Below are 18980 nucleotides of genomic sequence, written 5' to 3'. Positions count from 1 at the left end.
CCATTTATGATGTATTGTTGCATATTTTATTGTTTTATGTTTTAAAATAACTTTGCTGCATTCTTGACCAGGACATTATTGAACTAAGACTTAATCGGAATTTGTTTTTTATCTGGTTAAATGAAGCTTAAATAAATAAATATTATGAGTCTATCTGTATTTCATTGAGGTCTTAATGACCCACAATATAAGTAGTGTCACACTATAGGATAACATACTCTACATTTCTTCATCAGTTATTGACTTTTTGCCAAACAAAGGAATACAGTAGGCCGATATAGTTGTTCACAGAAAGCCTGTGTAACATGTAAAACATTAAATATTTCCTTGTTTTGTGTGATAACAAAACTTAATACTGACTTCCATATTTTGTCACCTTTATAAAATATGCAAGCTCAGTTTGTAGCAAAGGGAAAATGTTCACCTTTAAAGGTACAGTGTGTAAGATTTAAGGGGGAATTAGTGGCATCTAGCGGTCAGGATTGAAAATTGCAGCTAGCTTAAACTTTATAGTTAGAATTCCTTTAGTGTTTATTATTCAGGAGGTTTTTAGTAGGAGTTAAATTATCTGCAGAGGTCTTTTTCTCTCAATAACAAACAAACCAGGTGATTAAATCCTGTAAAAAGCAGTTTCATGGTCCAAAATCAGTGTTTTTCTGACACTGTTCAGTATGTCGAAGATGAGCTGCTAGCCCAGCACCCGCTAATGCGTGTTCACCTTTTTTCTCTGATGACTTAGGATCCAGACTAAGTGCTATGATAGGCAACTGGACTTCCTTGAGATTCTTGAAGACATTTCACCTCTCATCCAAGACGCTTCCTCAGTTCTAAAGTTAGAACCCAAAAACCTCCTGAACATCTGTATCTTAAGATGTCAGTGAAGTTTCTCAGTCATCCAGGTCATGGTAATCCCAAGTGTTTTCGTAACATTAGAATGAGCTGTTTATATCTACTAAGGGAGCAGCGCCTTCTCCACGGAGATTGCCATGTTGCACCCGCCATGTTTCTACAGTATCCCAGAAGGGACAAACCAAACACTGGGTTTAGAGTAAAAACACTGAATATAACATTTTCATGTTCAAAAATCTGTGTTTTTCTGACGCTCTGACGCAGAAGAGCTGCTAAATCTGATAGCCAATGCTAAAATGTGAAACCCTGCAAACCCAAATGGCCTTATCTAAAGACAGTGCTAGGTTTGTCAGTTCTGGGCTACTGTAGAAACATGGTGGGTGCAAACTCTGTGGAAGAAGTGCCACTCCCTTTGTACATATAAACAGCTCATTCTAAGGTAACGAAAACACAACAATCCTTATTTTCAGGTGATACTACACTGAAGAAAGCATACTTATTATATTATATTCAATTTCTGCCATTGTATCCCCCTAAATCCTACACACTGGACCTTTAAATACTTACTTTTAATGAGGTTAGAGAAAAAGAGAATATTTTGAACACATACAGCACAGGAGTCTGGGAGCCCAAACAATGTGGTTGGAAGAGCCAATATTTTATGACAGATTCAGGAATGTGTATATATTTGTTAGTACCTGCTTCTGTATACTTCAGCCCAACCTTCTCCTCTTTAAGTGGCGGCCAGACGGCCTGTAGGCGACCAGGAGTTCTTTCCTCTCCCTCTCCTGGGGTGGATGCTTCTGACTGGAAGGAGAAGAAAAAGTGACAACAAATTTATAACAGAATCAAGAGAGCTTCTTTACACACAGGACAGTATTTCCAGTCGTGACTCTGGTAAAGCTAGTCAATGCTCGCTCTTGATTCATGCACAATTCGTACTTTTCCATCAGATGAGTCTTTCTTCTCTGGTGTCTTATTGGAGGTTCTTTCAAAAAGTGCTTTGAGCACATCTTTATCTGCTCTTATCTTCTTCCTCACTGCCTCCAGGTCCACCTTCTCTGCTGGGTCCCTCTTCAAAGGCTTTGGGGTGAAAAAGGCTTTGAAGGCATCGAACGCTGCCTCTGCGCTCGACATAGACGGTTTTGTCGACTCAGATAAAACCTCTGCATCCTCCTCTGTTTCAGGTTCTTTCCTCTCATCCTCTTGACTCTCTTCAGTCACATCCTTTTCATTCTCATCCTTGTCTTCCTCAGCCTCCTTCGTCTCCTCTTTCTCATCTCCTTTCTTTTCCCGGTTCAGGAACTGGGAGATCTGGTCCAGGAAGCTCCCCTGAACTTTCGCATCCCCCTGCCTCTCAGGGAAGATCTCCCTCTTCACTCCTTGAGAAGAAGGTTTGATCTGAGCCACGGTGTCGTGCTCGGGCCCGACCACCCCTTTCCTCAGGACCCTCAGGCCGCTGAAGAGGGCTGGGAGCTGGATCTGCTTGTCCGTGGGGGAGCCTGGGGAGAAGGTAGCTCGGGTGAAGGTGGATCCAGGTGGTGGGTTATTGGCTGCAGATGTTATGATAATATTAGTGCCTTTTGGGCTGGGAGGATGGTGTGGTTGGGCGGTAGAGACTGGAAACACATCTTGTTTCTCTTCTTCTTCTTCGCTGTCCTCTTCTGCACCTTTCTCCTCTTCATTTTTTAAGCAGGAAGGGCCAACTGTCTCCAATGTTGGAGTTGGTTCATCCTCAACTGCAGGTCTTGTCCGAGTCACCGTTATCACCACATGTTTAATTTTAGATGGTGTACTTTTCATAGATTCCTGGCTGTAAATATTTTCCTTTCTTTCTCTCTGATTATCTTCCTCAGTGTCATCCTGCTCGACACTGACTTGTGCAACACAATCACAACCTGTATTTGTGCAGTCGTTTGAAATGTGTTGACATTCTGGTTGCACAGATTCGTTCGAGGCCCATTCATCCAGTGAGTTCTGTAATATGTGACAGCCCTCTTTGCTGCAGTTATTTGGCATCTTATTCTGCTTTTGATTTGTTGCGAAGGTCTCTTTCTCTGAGCCATTCTCAGCGTCTACAGCCACGCTTTGCTGCTCTGTTAGGTTGACATTATTCCTCTCCTCCTCTGTCATGTTTGAGTCATTTCCTGCCTCTCGACTAATTATATGTCCCACTGAGTTAGAGGTCGTCCTCTCCTCTTCATGAGACAGTATTGCATACGATAAGGAGTCTCTGCTGTTTTTCAGAGCTTCTTCAAAACTCATGTCCCCATTTCTCTTTACATTAACACTCAGCTCTGTGTCTCCTGGCATTATGTCCTCATTCTCTTCCTCTGAGAGGTTCCTGAAAAATTTTAGGATGGCTTTTCGTTTCTCCATGGCTCACAAGTCGCTCATAAAGAAATTGCTGATGTCATCCAGAATGGAGGGAAGTTCTTGAAATGCTTTTCCAACAACGTCAACATCTTGACTACAATTCAGATTTGGCTGCAACATCTTATGCTGTCTTACATCAGAAAAATGCAGTCTAAGAAGGCATAGTTGGTGCTCAGGCATCTGTATGGCATGCACTAATTTGCAAAACTGTTTCCAGGATCATGCAAGAAATGTTAAAGTCAATAAAGCCATATCACCAGTCAAGTCCGACCTGTTTTCGCTCCAGTTTGATGAAAAGAAATAGATTTATCCTTTCACCGCTACAACAGCTCCTGCATGTCTTACCGGAGAACTAAAGTTCCAAACCTAAAACTGGAAGCAGCTGTTAGTCGCTCAATAACAGAAGAAAAATCCACAGAGTAATGGAAAAGTGAAGGTTTCCAAGCCTTGGCTCCATGGCTCTGCTGGCGAGAGTGACTCAGCTTAACCACAGCAAGAAGTCAGATCCAAGTCGTGCCTCCTTTTCCGTCCAGCTCCTCTACTGTAGTAGTGTACAGCGCTGCATCTTGGACGCCGTCCTGCAGATTGTCATAGTGTAATTGGAAGCAGATGGTGACTTCAGCCACTGTTTCTGAAAACACCCTGACAGATCCGTGAGCCGTGAGGCGAAGGAAGCCACCCAGGAACAGATGGAGGGACACCACACCCAGAGCAGAGGGAGGGTAAATAGGACTGCCAGGGATCACTTGTTAAACGTTATGGCCTGTAAATCAACAGTGACAGGGAGGTCTCTCAGCTCCCCTGTAGGCACTGAGCAACACCCGGCTAATCTGAGCGTCTTAGTGGGGCCGACCCCACCTACACTGCACTGTTAATCAGCTCACATGAAATCTAACATACACTGTGGAGACACTGGGAAGTTGAAGAGTGCTGCTGGTGAAAATAAAAGTATGTGGCTCACTGACTATGATATTAATTAAAATTTTTGTAATATGAATGAATAAATAAACAGCTTTTTGAAATAAAGTTACATATTCAAATTGCTGACACAGATCAAAACAAAAGAGGATAATACTAGGTAATAAAAAGTGACATACAAAAAATTTTTTTAGATCTGAACAAACCTCACAAACCAAAAAAATCAATAAGTAAACAAATTCTCAAAAAAAGGCCAAAAAACCCCAAAATGCTGTCACCGTCAAAAATGAGATGTTGACACTGAAAATATTAATTAATTTAAAAAAATTGTTTCAGAGTCAAGATGATCATAAAAACAAAAGGAAGAATTGGTTGAAAAACATATTAAAAAATGAACAAACCTGACAAACAAAAAAACTTCATGTAAATTAGTTTGCAAAACAAAAGAACCTTTAGTGTCACAACTGAAAATAAGATGTTGACACTGAAAAATAAAAATAAATGCATAAAATGAATATATTATCAAAAGAAAGATTGATTTGGTTCCAAAAAGTGTCAAAAAAATTAAAAATGAACAAACCTAACAAGCAAAAATTAAGCAGGCCTATTATGCCTATAAATTAACAACAGGATGTTGACGAGGTAAATACAAAAGAGAAGAGAAAAACATAAATTAAAAAGTGAATATTAAAATGATAAAAACTGACAAAAGTGAAATGAAAAAATAATACTTAAAAACTGAATATGTAGAAAATAAATTGTAATAAAACAGTTCACCACAGAAACTAAGAATAATTTAATATATTAAAGGTGAGATTAAAGATGTGAAATCATTGTCCTCACGACATAAATAAAAACACAGAAATAGATATGCTTGAATGCACAAATGCAGCCACCTCATGACCAAAGACCACAGAGAAAGTCTTGGACCAATATGGATTTCACCCTGCATGAGGAAGAGCCTCTTTTTATGGATCTTTATAGATTCCTGGACTAAAATAATAAAAACCAGATGGTAAACTTGCTCCTTCTCAGGTTCATGTTTGGGTTATTCTTAAGTTTCAGGTTCCGCCCTTGTTTGCTTTATATCACATTATCACAGCCCGCAGCAGGTGACTAACGTTTTTACTGCATGTTATTACACTATGTAACTCAGAATCGTGCCTGTGACACTGTCTTAACTGGCTACACTTAATCACACAAATACTAATTAAGTGCTTTTTGCATTCCCCAGGGAGTTACACCGTGGCCTTTATGTGTTTATGTAACAGGAACGAATCCAGATAATTCCATGAAATAGCATTAGAGTCAGAGAGCGCACACACACACACACACACACACACACACACACACACTCCTGAACAAACACACTGAACTGTATCCAGCATTAGGCAGCAGAACTACAGTGTGTGCCCAATGGGCTTTGTACAGTAGATCACCATAACACAATGTGGTGGAACTGTAATAAAATGGTCTTTACTGAATGGCTGCAGATGTAACACACCAAATAATTACTGCTGATGTTTGTCTGGTTTTGGAACTTGGAAAGTCTCCATAATAAAGAGCTGAATACGGTATTTAAGGAGTGTTCATATTCACTTCTTTTTTTCTACTTGAAATGAATTTGAAACCATATTTCTGGTGAGCAGGATTACAAATATAGTGAAAATGGCCCAAATCTCTGATCTCTAATGTAGAAATAAAAATTTCTCGTTAATGTTACGCATAGTTAAGGGCGTGGATGCTTTGAGTGACAGGCTGTCTGCTAGCCGCCACCACACTCTATGTGTAAGATCCACCCCTTGCTCCTCCACAGCTCCACTCTCTCGTCCAAATATTGTCACCTCTGGCTCCAAAAAATCCAAGATGGCGACAGCTGAAATGCCAAACTCGAGGCTTCAAAATGGGAGTCCACAAACCAATGAGTGACGTCACAGTGGCTCCTTTATAGTTCTTGTTGTTTTTATTAATTGAAGGTTATAACAAGAAGGTCATGTTTTCAGGGTTGTTTGTGTACCTGTTTGCTTGTTTGTTTATTAGTTTATTTGTCAGCAGGATTCTTGCAAAACTACTGGTCCGATTTTCACCAAATTTGGTGGAAGACTGTATGGGCCAAGGAAAAACCCATATTATTTCTCATTTTGGTTAAGCTTGCAATATATGCACACGGCCCTCACATCAGCAAACATGGAGGTAGCTGAACCAAAATGGCAGTGGCTAGCAGTGCAGTGCTAAAATGGCAACACTACTGACAGAGGTACAAGTGTTAATGGGATGAACCAAAGCATGGAACCGCTACAATGCCATCCTGCCACAGTGGGTTGGGGAGGGCTCTATCAGTGGAAACCAAAATATGAGCACCGTTTTCCTGCACTTGCCCAGCCTGGGTAGTGTGTAGTACAGAGTAGCAGCTATTAGCTAGCCACTGGGGACATGAACACGAAGGAAAGGGAGGCTTTGGGGGAGGTCTGCGCTCTCCAAGTTCCCTTCTACCTTTTTATTATTATTTTTTAATCTTTGTTTAGTCGTTCTGTTTTAATTTGTTTCCCTTTTATATTCTGTTAAAGAAACATTTTGGGCAATCTATTATTATTATTTATATCATAATAAATATTGTCTGTGTCTACCATGCAATGTGTTGCCTTAGTGTGAAAACAAAGGCTAAATATATGTAATCTGAGTTTTTCCTCCACACACACACACACACACACACACACACACACACACACACACACACATATACTTTGTGTGCAGATAAAAAGACGCAGAGCTTAAGAGCTTTAAAACCCATAACAACCACTGCATGCTGTACAGATACCACTGCTTATACAATGCACCTACAGAGTTGCATTAAATCCCTTCTGTTATGTAACAAGCAACTCTTTGTCTGACACACACACACACACACACAAACACACAGTATGAGGCTGTTTGTTGAACCTGGATCTAAGGGACTGTGAGGCAGTGTGGTGAGAACGTTTAGGTTGATGTCATGATGATGCAGCATTATTCACACGAGGAATAAGTTTCCTAGTGTTACAAAGCCATCATCCTACCGACTGGGGTACCTGCAGACCCCAGAGATATACTTTTTGTCTTGAGTCACAGGTACTTTATTTCATTATTCCAATTTTTTAATGATGTCAGTGTAAATCAATTTGTTCCTACTGATTTCATATCATTGTTTTCTGTTTCTGTTTTAACGAGTGCTTTTTAAAAGTACTAATGCATTAGGGTCTATGCAGCTTTAATAGATGGAACTCATCATGTTTACCTATGGGTCCTAATTAAAAGTATCGCACACAACCACGGGGTGCGAGCGCTCATCAGCTAGATCAGGTGAAAATCTTGAACCTGAGTGAAGTCCAGACCCACAGCAACAAGACTGCAACACTTTTCATTATTCTGACTTTTCCATCACTATACATGCAGAATGTCGGCCACATTATGTGCTGTTCAGTAAAAACCTGAGAGTAAGAGCCATATTTTCATACACTTACACCATGATGCATGATACATGTCATGTCATTTTGTTTTCATCCAAAATTCCCCATATTTTTCAGAAGTGGCAAGTGACTTTACACTCATTTAAATACTGCCTGTGAGTGCTGCTGGAGCAGGAAGAGGGTTAGGCAGCATGTTCAGGATTACTTTGGCACAGACTCATGGGCCAATAATCTGCAAGTTTTTTTTAGTGAATCACTACAGCAGCTAATTTAGGTGATCATGTCCTTGTCACTGGCTGATGTGCTGTCATTTGCTCTGAAGAAAACACTCCAGATTTTTAGGTTGTGGCAGTACATGATTAAAAAAAAAATTCAGTCTAGACTGTGCGACACAGATCAAGTCTTTAAAACTACTCACCCTAAACTCTGGTGGGAGAGGCGTGGATGCTGGTGTATCAATGATGTCATCCTCAGGAGCGGTGATACGCAGGAAGTCAATGTGTTTCGGTCTGGAGGGATGAGACAGTGACCTGCAGAAGGAGAGAGACTCCTCGACCTCCTGCTGCCAGATCTTCTCCTGCGTCTGCAGCGCCTCATCTGGAGGAGAAGGGAGTCTATTCATTACTCAGTCATTATCACTGAGGAATCTCAAACTGTGTGTCTTTAATGGCAGAGTCCAATCGCCAAAGTCTTTCCACACTTTTCATTCTTATGTGCACATGTTAATAAATATTCTTTTTACTAGAAAAAACAAGTCTCTCCTTACTGAAGTAGTCTTATATCTGGCAGATATTTTATGTGTGACCAGCAGCAGGCTTGGGTTGTCTGAGGAGCAGGGGTGGAAAAAAATAAAAAAAAAAGGTACCAACGTGCAATTTTAAGGCTGCCTTAGAGGGCACTTCATCATGTTTAACTACCACAGGGATATCACTTTTGCTGCTTCTTTTTTAACATCCCATTGTTGTGGTGAAAGCAAACAAAACTGTCTATGCGCTATTAAATTCTCAATTTTCTTCCAAGATTTTTTTTTCCTTTTTATTTTGGGATTTTGGATTTGGAATCCACAGCTAGCCTTAATATACCAGGACTCAAGAGCAACGCTATCACAAAACACAGAGGAAAAGGCACATGACACACATTTTAGGTCATGAAATGTTAAAAAAGAAGTCAGTGTATAGGCATTTTTACAGATGGAGAATGTAAGAATAACTTTACGCCTACAACAATGATTCATGGAAATGGAAATGTCAAAATAAACAAACAACAACTGCTATTTGTTTCCATAAGTTTTTGTCATGGGCACTGTGGGTTTAAGAGCCACATGCCACTCTACAGCAGGGATATTCATCTTGTTTTGCCCTGGGGCCACTTTTGAGAAATGACAGAAGGCCAGGGGCAGCAGCCTTGCACAGTTTGGGTGTACACAGGACCACTTCTACGATTTAAAAATATTTGGGACTGAGCTCAGACCTCCCCTGGCATTTTTTAATCTCTATTTTGATGCTATTTTTTTTCCTTGAAGGGGGGGGGGGGGGGGGGCACCCAGCACACTATTGCAGGCTTGATTTGGCCCACGCCCCGTAAATTGAGTGTCACTCGTCTACACTGTCACTAAATCTACTGCATTTCATTATCACAGTGTCTCAGTCTCAGCAGCAGGTGCATGCTGCCTCTGAGGGAAATATGCTTTCAGTTCTTCCTCTAATTATGGAGACAGAGAGTTAAAATGTTTTCCTCACATGGTGATTGTTCACAGCTTTTTACAGACTGAGTGCCAAATTAATCAACACAGGAATCTTTGAAAGGCCGACAGATTCTGCAGCCCTGCAGTAAATCTTGCCTGTTATGCTACAGTGTCACCATGAGGATGGGAAACTGAACTTCAGCTAAAAATAAACAGCAGAAACTCTCACTGTTTAACTTTTGAATTTCAAAGAAGAAAAAAAAAAACACCTCCAGCATTCTGGCTTATAATTGTTTGGTGCCTGAAAGAGATCTATGACAGATCAACTACAAGCAGCTGTTGAGTTTTTTGGATGTGCCAACCGCTCCTCTTTAATTAAACTCTACTTCTTTAAGCCTGAGATTCTACTGCAGTTAGTACACGAGCATCCAGCATTCTTTCGTTAATAGATTACTCTCAATTTTTCAGTCACATGTGGTTAAGCAAATCCTCCAGACTGAGATGAAGCCTTTACTCCTGATTTTTATGCTTTTTTTTATACAAACATAGAGTCTGCACTTTGAAAGCTGCTCTAAGATGTGATAATTAAGCTGATATGTCCTGATGAATGCAGACATGGAGGCAAATTTAGCCCTAAATGTAGCAAATGTTTTACTATTTATAGTGTTTCATTAAGCTCTAATATCGCTATCAATTATGTTGTATACCTACGCAGCATTAGCAGGTTGATTGATGTGCGGTGCTGGATGGCTGACAGCTGCTGATCCCAAGCCAAATGTGCTAAGTGAAAAACTATTAGGGTGCAGACTGCACATGCACGACGAGAAATTTCATTATCACACAAAACATGTTTTAAAATTAATCTGGATATGTATTTAAGAAAGGAAACTATCTGTGTATCTATTTCTGTGTCTGAGTTGCCACAGTAGGGTTTAGGAGTATGAATTAGGGGTTCCATTCCCACTGTGGTCGAGCTAAAAATGTGATAGTCCTGTAGGGCAGTGTGGATAAAAACAACCAGCTAATACCAGATGTGGTCAAAGGCAGCTCAACCTTGAGGAGATGACTGCGTTTGCTTTCAGTACCTGCATCCAGATTTCCCCATTTACTGCCGAGCTGGTCACAAAGTCCCGGGAACAGAGAGAGGAAGCTATTCTACAGTAAACCCATCAGTATCGTTTCAGATAAGAGCGCCAACAGAGATGCCAGTTGTGTAACTTTCAGCGGACACATAGCTGTCCTCACAGCCAGATTAAACAGCTTATGGAAATGTGTTATCTGTCCTCCATTTGACCACACTGGAGAGAACACTGGATTTTAAGAATAAAACCCTCAGAGGGCTCCGCATGTCTTTCTTCCTCTCACTCTAATCATCATCCTCTAAAGATGTGTTGTATCTCACAAAGCGCTGAGCTCTAATCCTATTTGGACAGCCAGGCGTCCTCCTGCACGGCCTGGTCAGGCTTTCATTTTCTGAAAAGTGAGGACGAGACATCAGACTCTGTACTGATCTGAGTGCCAGACTCATGCAATCAATTCTATACAGGAGGTTAAGTTCCAGTCCTTTACATACTTTTCCCTATATTTTCCCTGAAGTAGCTTTAAGATTGCTCAAATAATCTAAATCCACACTGTCTGTACATACACTATTTAAAATATCATCTTCTAGTTATGAAGTTACATGATATTTAAATAATTGATAATCCAAACCAAGACTCATTTTTAATAGATCTGGACCATGGGTCGACAACCTTTACTATCAGGAGAGACATTTTTGACCAAAAATAATAATAAAAAAAATTGTCGAGAGCCACAAAACATATTTGAACCTTATAATGACGGTAACACCACTATTACATGGAACTTTAACCTTGCAGAGTTGGAGGTGAAAGCAAATGAAGCTGTCCACACACTATTAAATTCCCTCCCCCTCGAGACTTTTACTTTTTTGGATTTAGAATCATAGCTAGCCTAGCAAGGAAGATTTAAGACTGGCCACCACTCTTGAGGTTTGGCAAAAATATGAGGCAGAGGTGCCAGGCTGTAGACATTTGAAACACATTTTAGTTGATGAGATATTTTAACTTTTTTTAAAGTTGGGTGCATAGATGCATAATTTGCTATCCCTGACAAAGAAAATTAACTTCAACAATATAAATGTCTTGCGTATGGAGACTTATTTCCACCAGTGATAAAAAGAAAACAACAACCTGTTCAGTCATTGCAATAAAAAACTTCATCAAACAGATATTGATATTTGTCATTATTTTAAGACACTAAGTCTTTATTTTGAGAAGGTTTCTCATTATTTTTGAAATAATTAAATATTTTGGGATATAAAGTTATTATTTTGAGAAAGTTTTTTCAAATTTTGAGATATTAAGTCAATATTTTCCTAAAGATTTTCATTAAAAATTTTGAGATATTATGTTAATATTTCTATTACGTTTTTCATTAAAAGTTTTGGGATATTAAGTCAATATTTTCATATAGTATTTTTATTAAAATTTTTGAGATATTTAGTCAATATTTTGATAAGGTTTTTCATTAAAAATGTTGAGATATACAGTCAAGACTTTTATAAAACTTTGCAATATTTTGAGATAGTGGGTCTTCAGTTTGAGAAGGTTTCATATTATTTTGAGATAAGTCATTATTTCAAGAGTTTCTCATTATTGTGACTTAGGATTTTTTTTTTTTTCATTACACTGGCAGAAATGGGCTTTCATACTTGTGCATCATCTTGTACAACTTTCCCCCCCAAAACTCCAGCCTGACATATCTGAAAGCTTTCTAAAATTTTGGATCTAAATTTAAAATAAACTTCTGCATGAAGTTGCACAGCATGAGTTTGTAATGACCAACCCACCAGCTGGTCGTTGCTTTACAAATGTAAATCCAAGCAACATGCAGTCGTCTTGTATTATTGTGTTTATGGATTGTGAATACACACAGAGATTGGCACAAAGATGACGTCTAAGCAGCTAAATTTCATTATAAAGTGGCATAATAAATAAGTGGCATAGCAAGGTGTGTGCATCTACAGTAAGAGCACACCCTGTACATCTTTTTTTTTAAATTGATCCAGAAAAATGCATGTTTGCATCTATCTGCAAAAGAAATCCAACATGGTTCATTTTCATTACAAGCCTCTGTCCAGTAGACACACACACACACACACACACACACACACACACACACACACACACACAATTTCTCTTGGTGCTCTTTAAATGGAAACTCTGGGCGTCTCAGGTCAGTGCTACTGAAGGACTATGAGGCTATCCACATCAGGTGCTCACTAGTACTTCATGCCTGAGCTCACACACACACACACACACACACACACACACACACACACACACACACACACACACACACACGTGGTGTTTGACATACCACCACGTCAAACCAGCAAGGGGTCATTATTTACAGACTACCAAACATCCTTCAGGTCTGCTTCAGCAGCTGTGGTGAGAAACAGAGACAGTGTGTGTGTGTGTGTGTGTGTGTGTTAGAGAGAGAGAGAGTGAGGGAGAGAGAGAGAGACTACAGTAGCAGATGAGAGCAGACACCAGCAGACTGAGTTCAGAGCATTCAAATCAGAGCGTCTCAATCGATGTGTAGATCTGACAGTCAGGACTCCGCATGTTCCACCTTGAAAGCCGTCTGCTCTTCTTCCTCCTCTGTTCACTTCAATAACCAAGTCAGCATCATGCTTTTACACACACACTTTGTAAAGGTATTTTGTCCTCTTTAATCCACCGTACGCTGGCCAACCATGAAGCACATCATGAGACACATATGATACAAACTAGAGCTATGAAATCCTTTAACATACTTCAGGATATCATCCATATGAGTGAACTGAATCTGGAGCGAACCAACAGAGTCAATTCTGAATAAAAAGTCACTGTCATGTAACACCCCATCAAATGTGTAATATTTCTCTATTGAGTATATATTTTGTGCAACTTTATACTTTTACTTCACTACAATTCAGATGGAATTATTGTACTTTTTACATCTCTACATTTATTTGACACTAATAGGTACTTATTACATACAAAAACATATAAGTATGCTATGTATGCTATAATAATGTACCCAGTAGTACGAAGTGTCTCAAACTGGCTCCATGTTGAAGAACTACAACATTAAAATGCTCTTACATGTATCCGTTAGTGATGAAAACTGAATAATATAATATTCTATAATACTATACTAATACTCTTATACTATCTATAATACTAATATTCTATAATACACTGTGACAGGAGCCATTCTGTTTAATGAGTACTGTAAAATTAAATTCAATTAAAAATTTAAATCAATCAATTAATTAAATTAAAATTAGACGCCTGGTCTGGTTGGCAAGCAGTTCATTTTTTTTTATAGTAAATGTTCAGATGTATAAAACTGGATTGTTGGCTACCTCAGATTATGTGCCCATCATGATCATCCTGTAAGCTATTTATAATCCTTTAGTCCGTAAGTGTTGTCAGACCAAAAGAATCAAAGGGTTTTTCATAAAAATTAATCCAAGTTGGGAGTATTATTTAAACAGGTCAAAGTGGTGTTATGTCGGTATACTGGGTGCCGTAATCCTCAAGTGCCATAACTCACACTCTCTCTCTGATGCGTTGCCTGTCAGAGCTAGGTCAAATGAATGATTCATAACTGATATGTTATCTGGAGGCTAATTTTTTAAACAATATTCATACTGGTTTAAATAAACGAAACAGTTTGATTGTATTTCCCGATTTTTGCTGAGCAACATTTTTGTGTGAGAGTAATTAAAAGTGTGTCCCAAATATAGGCCTGTTGATTTCAGCGATTTAAGCAAATAATAGCCTGGGCTACTAATTGGAGTTTTACAGTACTTGTTCTTTGATATTTTAAGTACTTTTTGCTGATAATGCTTGTGTACTTTAACTTAAGACTTTGAATTCAGGACTTTTACTTGTAATGTAGTATTTTTAGACAGTGGTATTGCTACCTTTACTTAAAGGGGACCTATAATACTTACCCTTGTTGTCTATCACATGTATAATGTAACAGTGTCGGACTTTCGTATTAAATGTGATCAGAGTTTTAAATAATGTTGTAAATGTATGTAAAAGTAATCCCTGTGAGTGAAAACCTCAGCCCTCAGACCGTTCTGAATACTCTGTTTGCAACTGTTTAACTGTTTTTTTTCTACTTTTGAAACAAGCTAATGTCAGGGTTCATTTATTTGGTCAGGCATGCTACTGCAAGTATTTACATCATGTACACTGCTACACATGGCTATATGCTAACGTCTAATTTAGTTGCTGATGGTGTTAATTCTTTCCAAGGTTTTAGATCATACTCCTGCTGAAACATGTCTGGTTGTCTTAAGCGCTTCATCGTAGGCAACTGGACTTCCTTGAGTTTCGATACACATGATGGCTCAGTAGGTCAACAACTCACATGTAACCTTAACAACTCTGTAAGGGCAAGCACCCACACAGAGTTTAAAGCCTGCGACTCCACACCAGTAAATTAGAACTGAAGAAGCCTCTTGGATGAGAGGTGAAACGTCTTCAAGTAATTCAAGCAAGTCCAGTTGCCTATGATACAGCACTTATGATTACCATGACCTGGATGACTGAGAATCTTCACCGACATGTCTAGCTGTGTTTAGAAGCTTTTATTGGTGATTTTTCCTGGTAGAAAGTGCAGCTTTACTCCATTACTCTTTTGCTGACTGCAATGACAGTGCAGAGACGCTAAGATGATTAAAGACCCAGAAACCTGGAAAGTCTGAAACGCTGACCTATCAGAGCAGACTGGCCTTTTCTAGGAGAGGGGCTTAAAGAGACAGTGACAGTATGAGGAAAATAAAGTGCTTACATTAGAACATTAAAGCACTGTAATACCAGTTTAAACCTGATTATTAGCAGAATAGGATCTGAGTACCTCATTTACCACTGACAATCAAATACTCACAATTAGATCACAAAGCTTGTAATTGATATTACAACTTTGCATTTTTTAGAAACTGCATGTAATTTTATTTCTTTTAAGTTCTGGGCAAACTCCAACAGCTAATGAGGATTATGTGATGTGATCAAAAGCTACTAGAGCAGATACTAAATGGACTATGTGGTGCGACTATTTCTCTGTAACTGTTGTTTCTGAGGTCAAAACTGAACTTTGATTTCAGCTTAAATCACAAATTATGTTTGTTATCAGCTACATATTAATTATATACATAAGACTCAATGTTGCAGTAGCATAATTAGCATATTACCTGAAGAGAGTAGATCATCTCGACTGGTCTCACCCGTGCATCTGTATGTCTGACTCTGTCCACTCTTCCTGCTGCTCCTCTCATCATTTCCTGTCCCACCAGACACTGTTTTGGCACTTCCACAGCCTCCACCCCCCTGAAGGAATAAACTGTCTTGAGGTGAGCCTCTCCACCTTGTGTGACACTCGGAAATGTCATTTTCATGCCGGTCGGTCAGACTCAGAGGCAGAGAGCACCGGCTGTACAGACTGGGTGTCAATAAAGGTGACAGGATGGGAGACATGCCCTCAAAGCTGCTGGATGTTCTCTGGGAAACATCCAGGATTGCAGACAGAGACGGCAAGGGTACAGGGGAGGTTTCTCCACCTGCTGAAAAAGAGGTTGATGAAGAGTTGTTTGGCACAGTAGAGGTGAAGCTGTGAGAATATGATGGGAGATTTAGAGGCCTTCCTGTTGATCCTTCGAGGCTTGGCTCATAAGAAGTCTTCTTGGCCTCTGTGAAAGGTTCACTCTCTATTTTTGCGCCCTCCATCTTCAGGACCTGACGCAGACTCTGACTCAGAGCTTCACCCAGAGCTTGAAGCTCCTCAACCAGCAGAGACTCGTCTTCATTGTACCCCTTGTTCTGGGACTCACCAATGCATCCATCTGAGATTGACTCAGCTTCATTGCTGTCTTCTTTGAGCCAGTCCGAACTGGTGACACTCACCCGACGTATGATCCCTTCCACCTCCTCAATCTTGCCCATTACTCGCTGTGATGCAGACCTCCATTGAGAGGTCTTCTCAATGCTTTCAGCTCTCTTGTCCTCACCTGTGTCTCTTGCTGCCTGGGTGATCTGGTTTTGAGAATTTGTGATACTGTCTTCTGTCTTCCTTGTGGAGGAGATAGTTGAGTACATGTCATTGTCATACTCTGAAATGTCTGTGTCTGAGTCTGGGAGTGCACACTCTTCCTCCACAGATATATCCTTTCTTTTGTTGCTGGAAGACCTACGAACATTTGCAGATGGGGCATCCGGCAGCCTCACTCTCCATACTGGCTTTAGCTCCTGTGGACTCCTGTTCCTCTCCTCACCAGATGAAACTCTTTCCTTTCCCATTACCCTCTTCCTCCTGGCTGCATTAGTGCACATGATCAGCCCGTCTTCTTCCACGTCCCACTCCTCAAAGGTGGGAGAGCTCGCTATCCGCAGCTTTGTCAACCTCCTCGCCCTTGGAGTCCCGGGTGTCATCTTGAGGTTATGCTGAAAGCCGCCGGTGTAAACCAGCTCCTCCACTCTTCTCCTTCTCTTCCGAGGGATATATAGTCTGGGGGATTTCGGTAAAATGTCCCAACTCTCTGCATGACCGCAGAAGTTCGGCTTAATCTTCGTGCCCTGTTGGTTGCCCATGCTCATGAAAGTGTTGCACTCCAAACACAACAGGAACAACTCTGTCAGCCAGAACTCAGAGGAGTCGTTCAACTCTTTGAGGGTTTCTTCAAAGACTTTGTCTGCTTGCCCCTGCTTCACTGTTTCAGCTGGACCCTCCTCTTCGCAGTTAGAGGTTCGTCCTTGTTGGTGGTTCAGAGGGGCTTCAGAGGGGGAAGCTGGGCCCCTGCAGTGGGAGAGGGATGGACTCACACTGCTCCTCTCTCTGATCGGGATGTAGAGGCTTAAGGTAGCGGAAGTGCCCTCCATGTTATTTGATTACCACAGATGCAACATGAGCAGATTCTATAGAGCAGTTAGGCCACTGGACAACCACATGAGTCCTGACACAGAAAGATACAACGTTTAGTTCTCACTTGTTTTAAATGAGTGTATGAGTGTGTCTGCTTACTGATAGATGCTTCTATCAGGGTTTAAAAGCACAGTTCAACCCAAAAAATCTAAAATACATATTTTCCTCTTACCTGTAGTGCTGTTTATCAGTCTAGATTGTTTTGGTGTGAGTTGCAGAGTAAGGGAATGGATGATAATTGCACTGGACAGTGGGTGTGCTTGTGTGTGAGTCAGTGAGTGTGTGGTGGAGGGAGAGATGGAGGGTCAGTGAATATGAGAGTTCAGTGTGGTAATGGCATTACATCTTCCTAATTATATTCTCCACATTATCGTAGCCACAATATAAAACTTACCAGGCTGTTGACAATTACAACCAGACTTCAGCAGCTTGCATTCTTTCCATTTAAGCTCTGGTTCAGTGTTTTACAAACTTTCACAAGACTGCTTCCTTGTTGATATTTCACCTAACCTCCTATCACAACTCATTCATTCATATTAAACTACAAATTCAAATTTCTATATGACATTAAAAATGATATTCTCTTTGTCACTTCTTTAAATGTTTGATGTAATGCAGAGTAAGCCAATATGTAATGAGTGGGACTTAAGTCTGATTTCTTTGATTGCATAGACTCACGGACGAGAGGCTCATGACAGTGCAACCTGTAAACATTATTGGTGTCCTCCTTAACTGAGCTGTAATGTTAGCTAGCTCAGTGGTGCTAGGTGAGCTAGCAGTAGATGCACGCTTCCTGATATGGTTGATGGGTGTTGTTTGGTAAAAAGAAAATATTTCCGGCATGAAACTGCTCACAACAAGGTCTGTGGAATATCTTAGGTTACTGGGACACGATTTCTGGAAAGAGATATTGCTGTTGAGTTTTTCAAATGTATTTTTTGGACGCTTTAAGTCTCCACAAGCCAAGTGAAATCTAGTTTCACTATATTGGAGAGAAGGCAGACATCTCTACAGCTGATATCTGCAACACACTGCAACTCATACCAAAACAATATAGACTGATGAACAGCACTACAGGTACGAGGAGAAATATTTACTTTTGATTTGGGGGTGAACTGTCCCTTTACGACTACACCAAACATAAAACTGTAGCCTACTTTATGGGTGCATAAAAGTAAGTGCAGAGTGCAAGAAAATACCTGAATTGATACAAACAAGTATTAATGTAGAGCTGAAACAGACGCCACAATCAGTGGAAAATTAGCTGCCAACTTTTTAACTCATTTTCTAAAGTTGTTTAGGTTCTCTGATGTAGCTATTTGCTTGTTTTCTTAGTCTTCTATGATATAATCAGTCACATTGGGGTCTGGACTGTTGGTCAAAACAAGACATGTCAATATGTCATCCTGGGGTTCTGGAAGTTGTGATAGACTTCTTATGTACTATGATTAATGGGGAAAATAATAATTAATAATTGATGAAAATGATGGTCAGTTGCAGCTCTACACTAAGGCATCACAAACAGACAGATAGTATACCTTTGTGCAAAGATAATATGCGTGTAAAACACATGCCTTCACCATGTTTACCAGTTATGTAACTTAAATGTAATTTTACAGAAAATGAGTGGAAACTGGACACACGTGATATACAGTTTCCCTGATTCTCAAACTTAAGGGTAAAGTAATAAACTTGTAGAGGTACAT

General features: G+C 40.0%; 1 protein-coding gene across 2 annotated transcripts in view; it reads right to left on the bottom strand.

Annotated features, from left to right (window-relative positions):
- Positions 1-17277, bottom strand: part of fmn1 (formin 1) — a 37645-nt gene extending 20368 nt beyond the window's left edge. The window contains exons 1-3 of one of the 2 annotated variants that reach the window (XM_033648036.2): positions 15551-17277; positions 8008-8186; positions 1548-1656 (exon numbers count right to left, since the gene is read on the bottom strand). In XM_033648036.2, the coding sequence (XP_033503927.2) occupies positions 1548-1656; positions 8008-8186; positions 15551-17231 (1969 nt within the window). In that variant the 5' untranslated portion in view covers positions 17232-17277. Of the gene's footprint in view, positions 1-1547; positions 1657-1791; positions 4023-8007; positions 8187-15550 lie in introns of those variants that run through there. The other variant, XM_033648035.2, reaches the window with a different exon arrangement.
- Positions 17278-18980: the final 1703 nt, after the last annotated feature.

Source organism: Epinephelus lanceolatus, chromosome 13 (assembly GCF_041903045.1).
Source record: "Epinephelus lanceolatus isolate andai-2023 chromosome 13, ASM4190304v1, whole genome shotgun sequence".
In the NCBI taxonomy this organism is placed as follows: Eukaryota; Metazoa; Chordata; class Actinopteri; order Perciformes; family Serranidae; genus Epinephelus; species Epinephelus lanceolatus.
The sequence above is the reverse complement of the archived record's forward strand: the minus strand, read 5'-3'. Positions and strand labels throughout refer to the sequence as shown.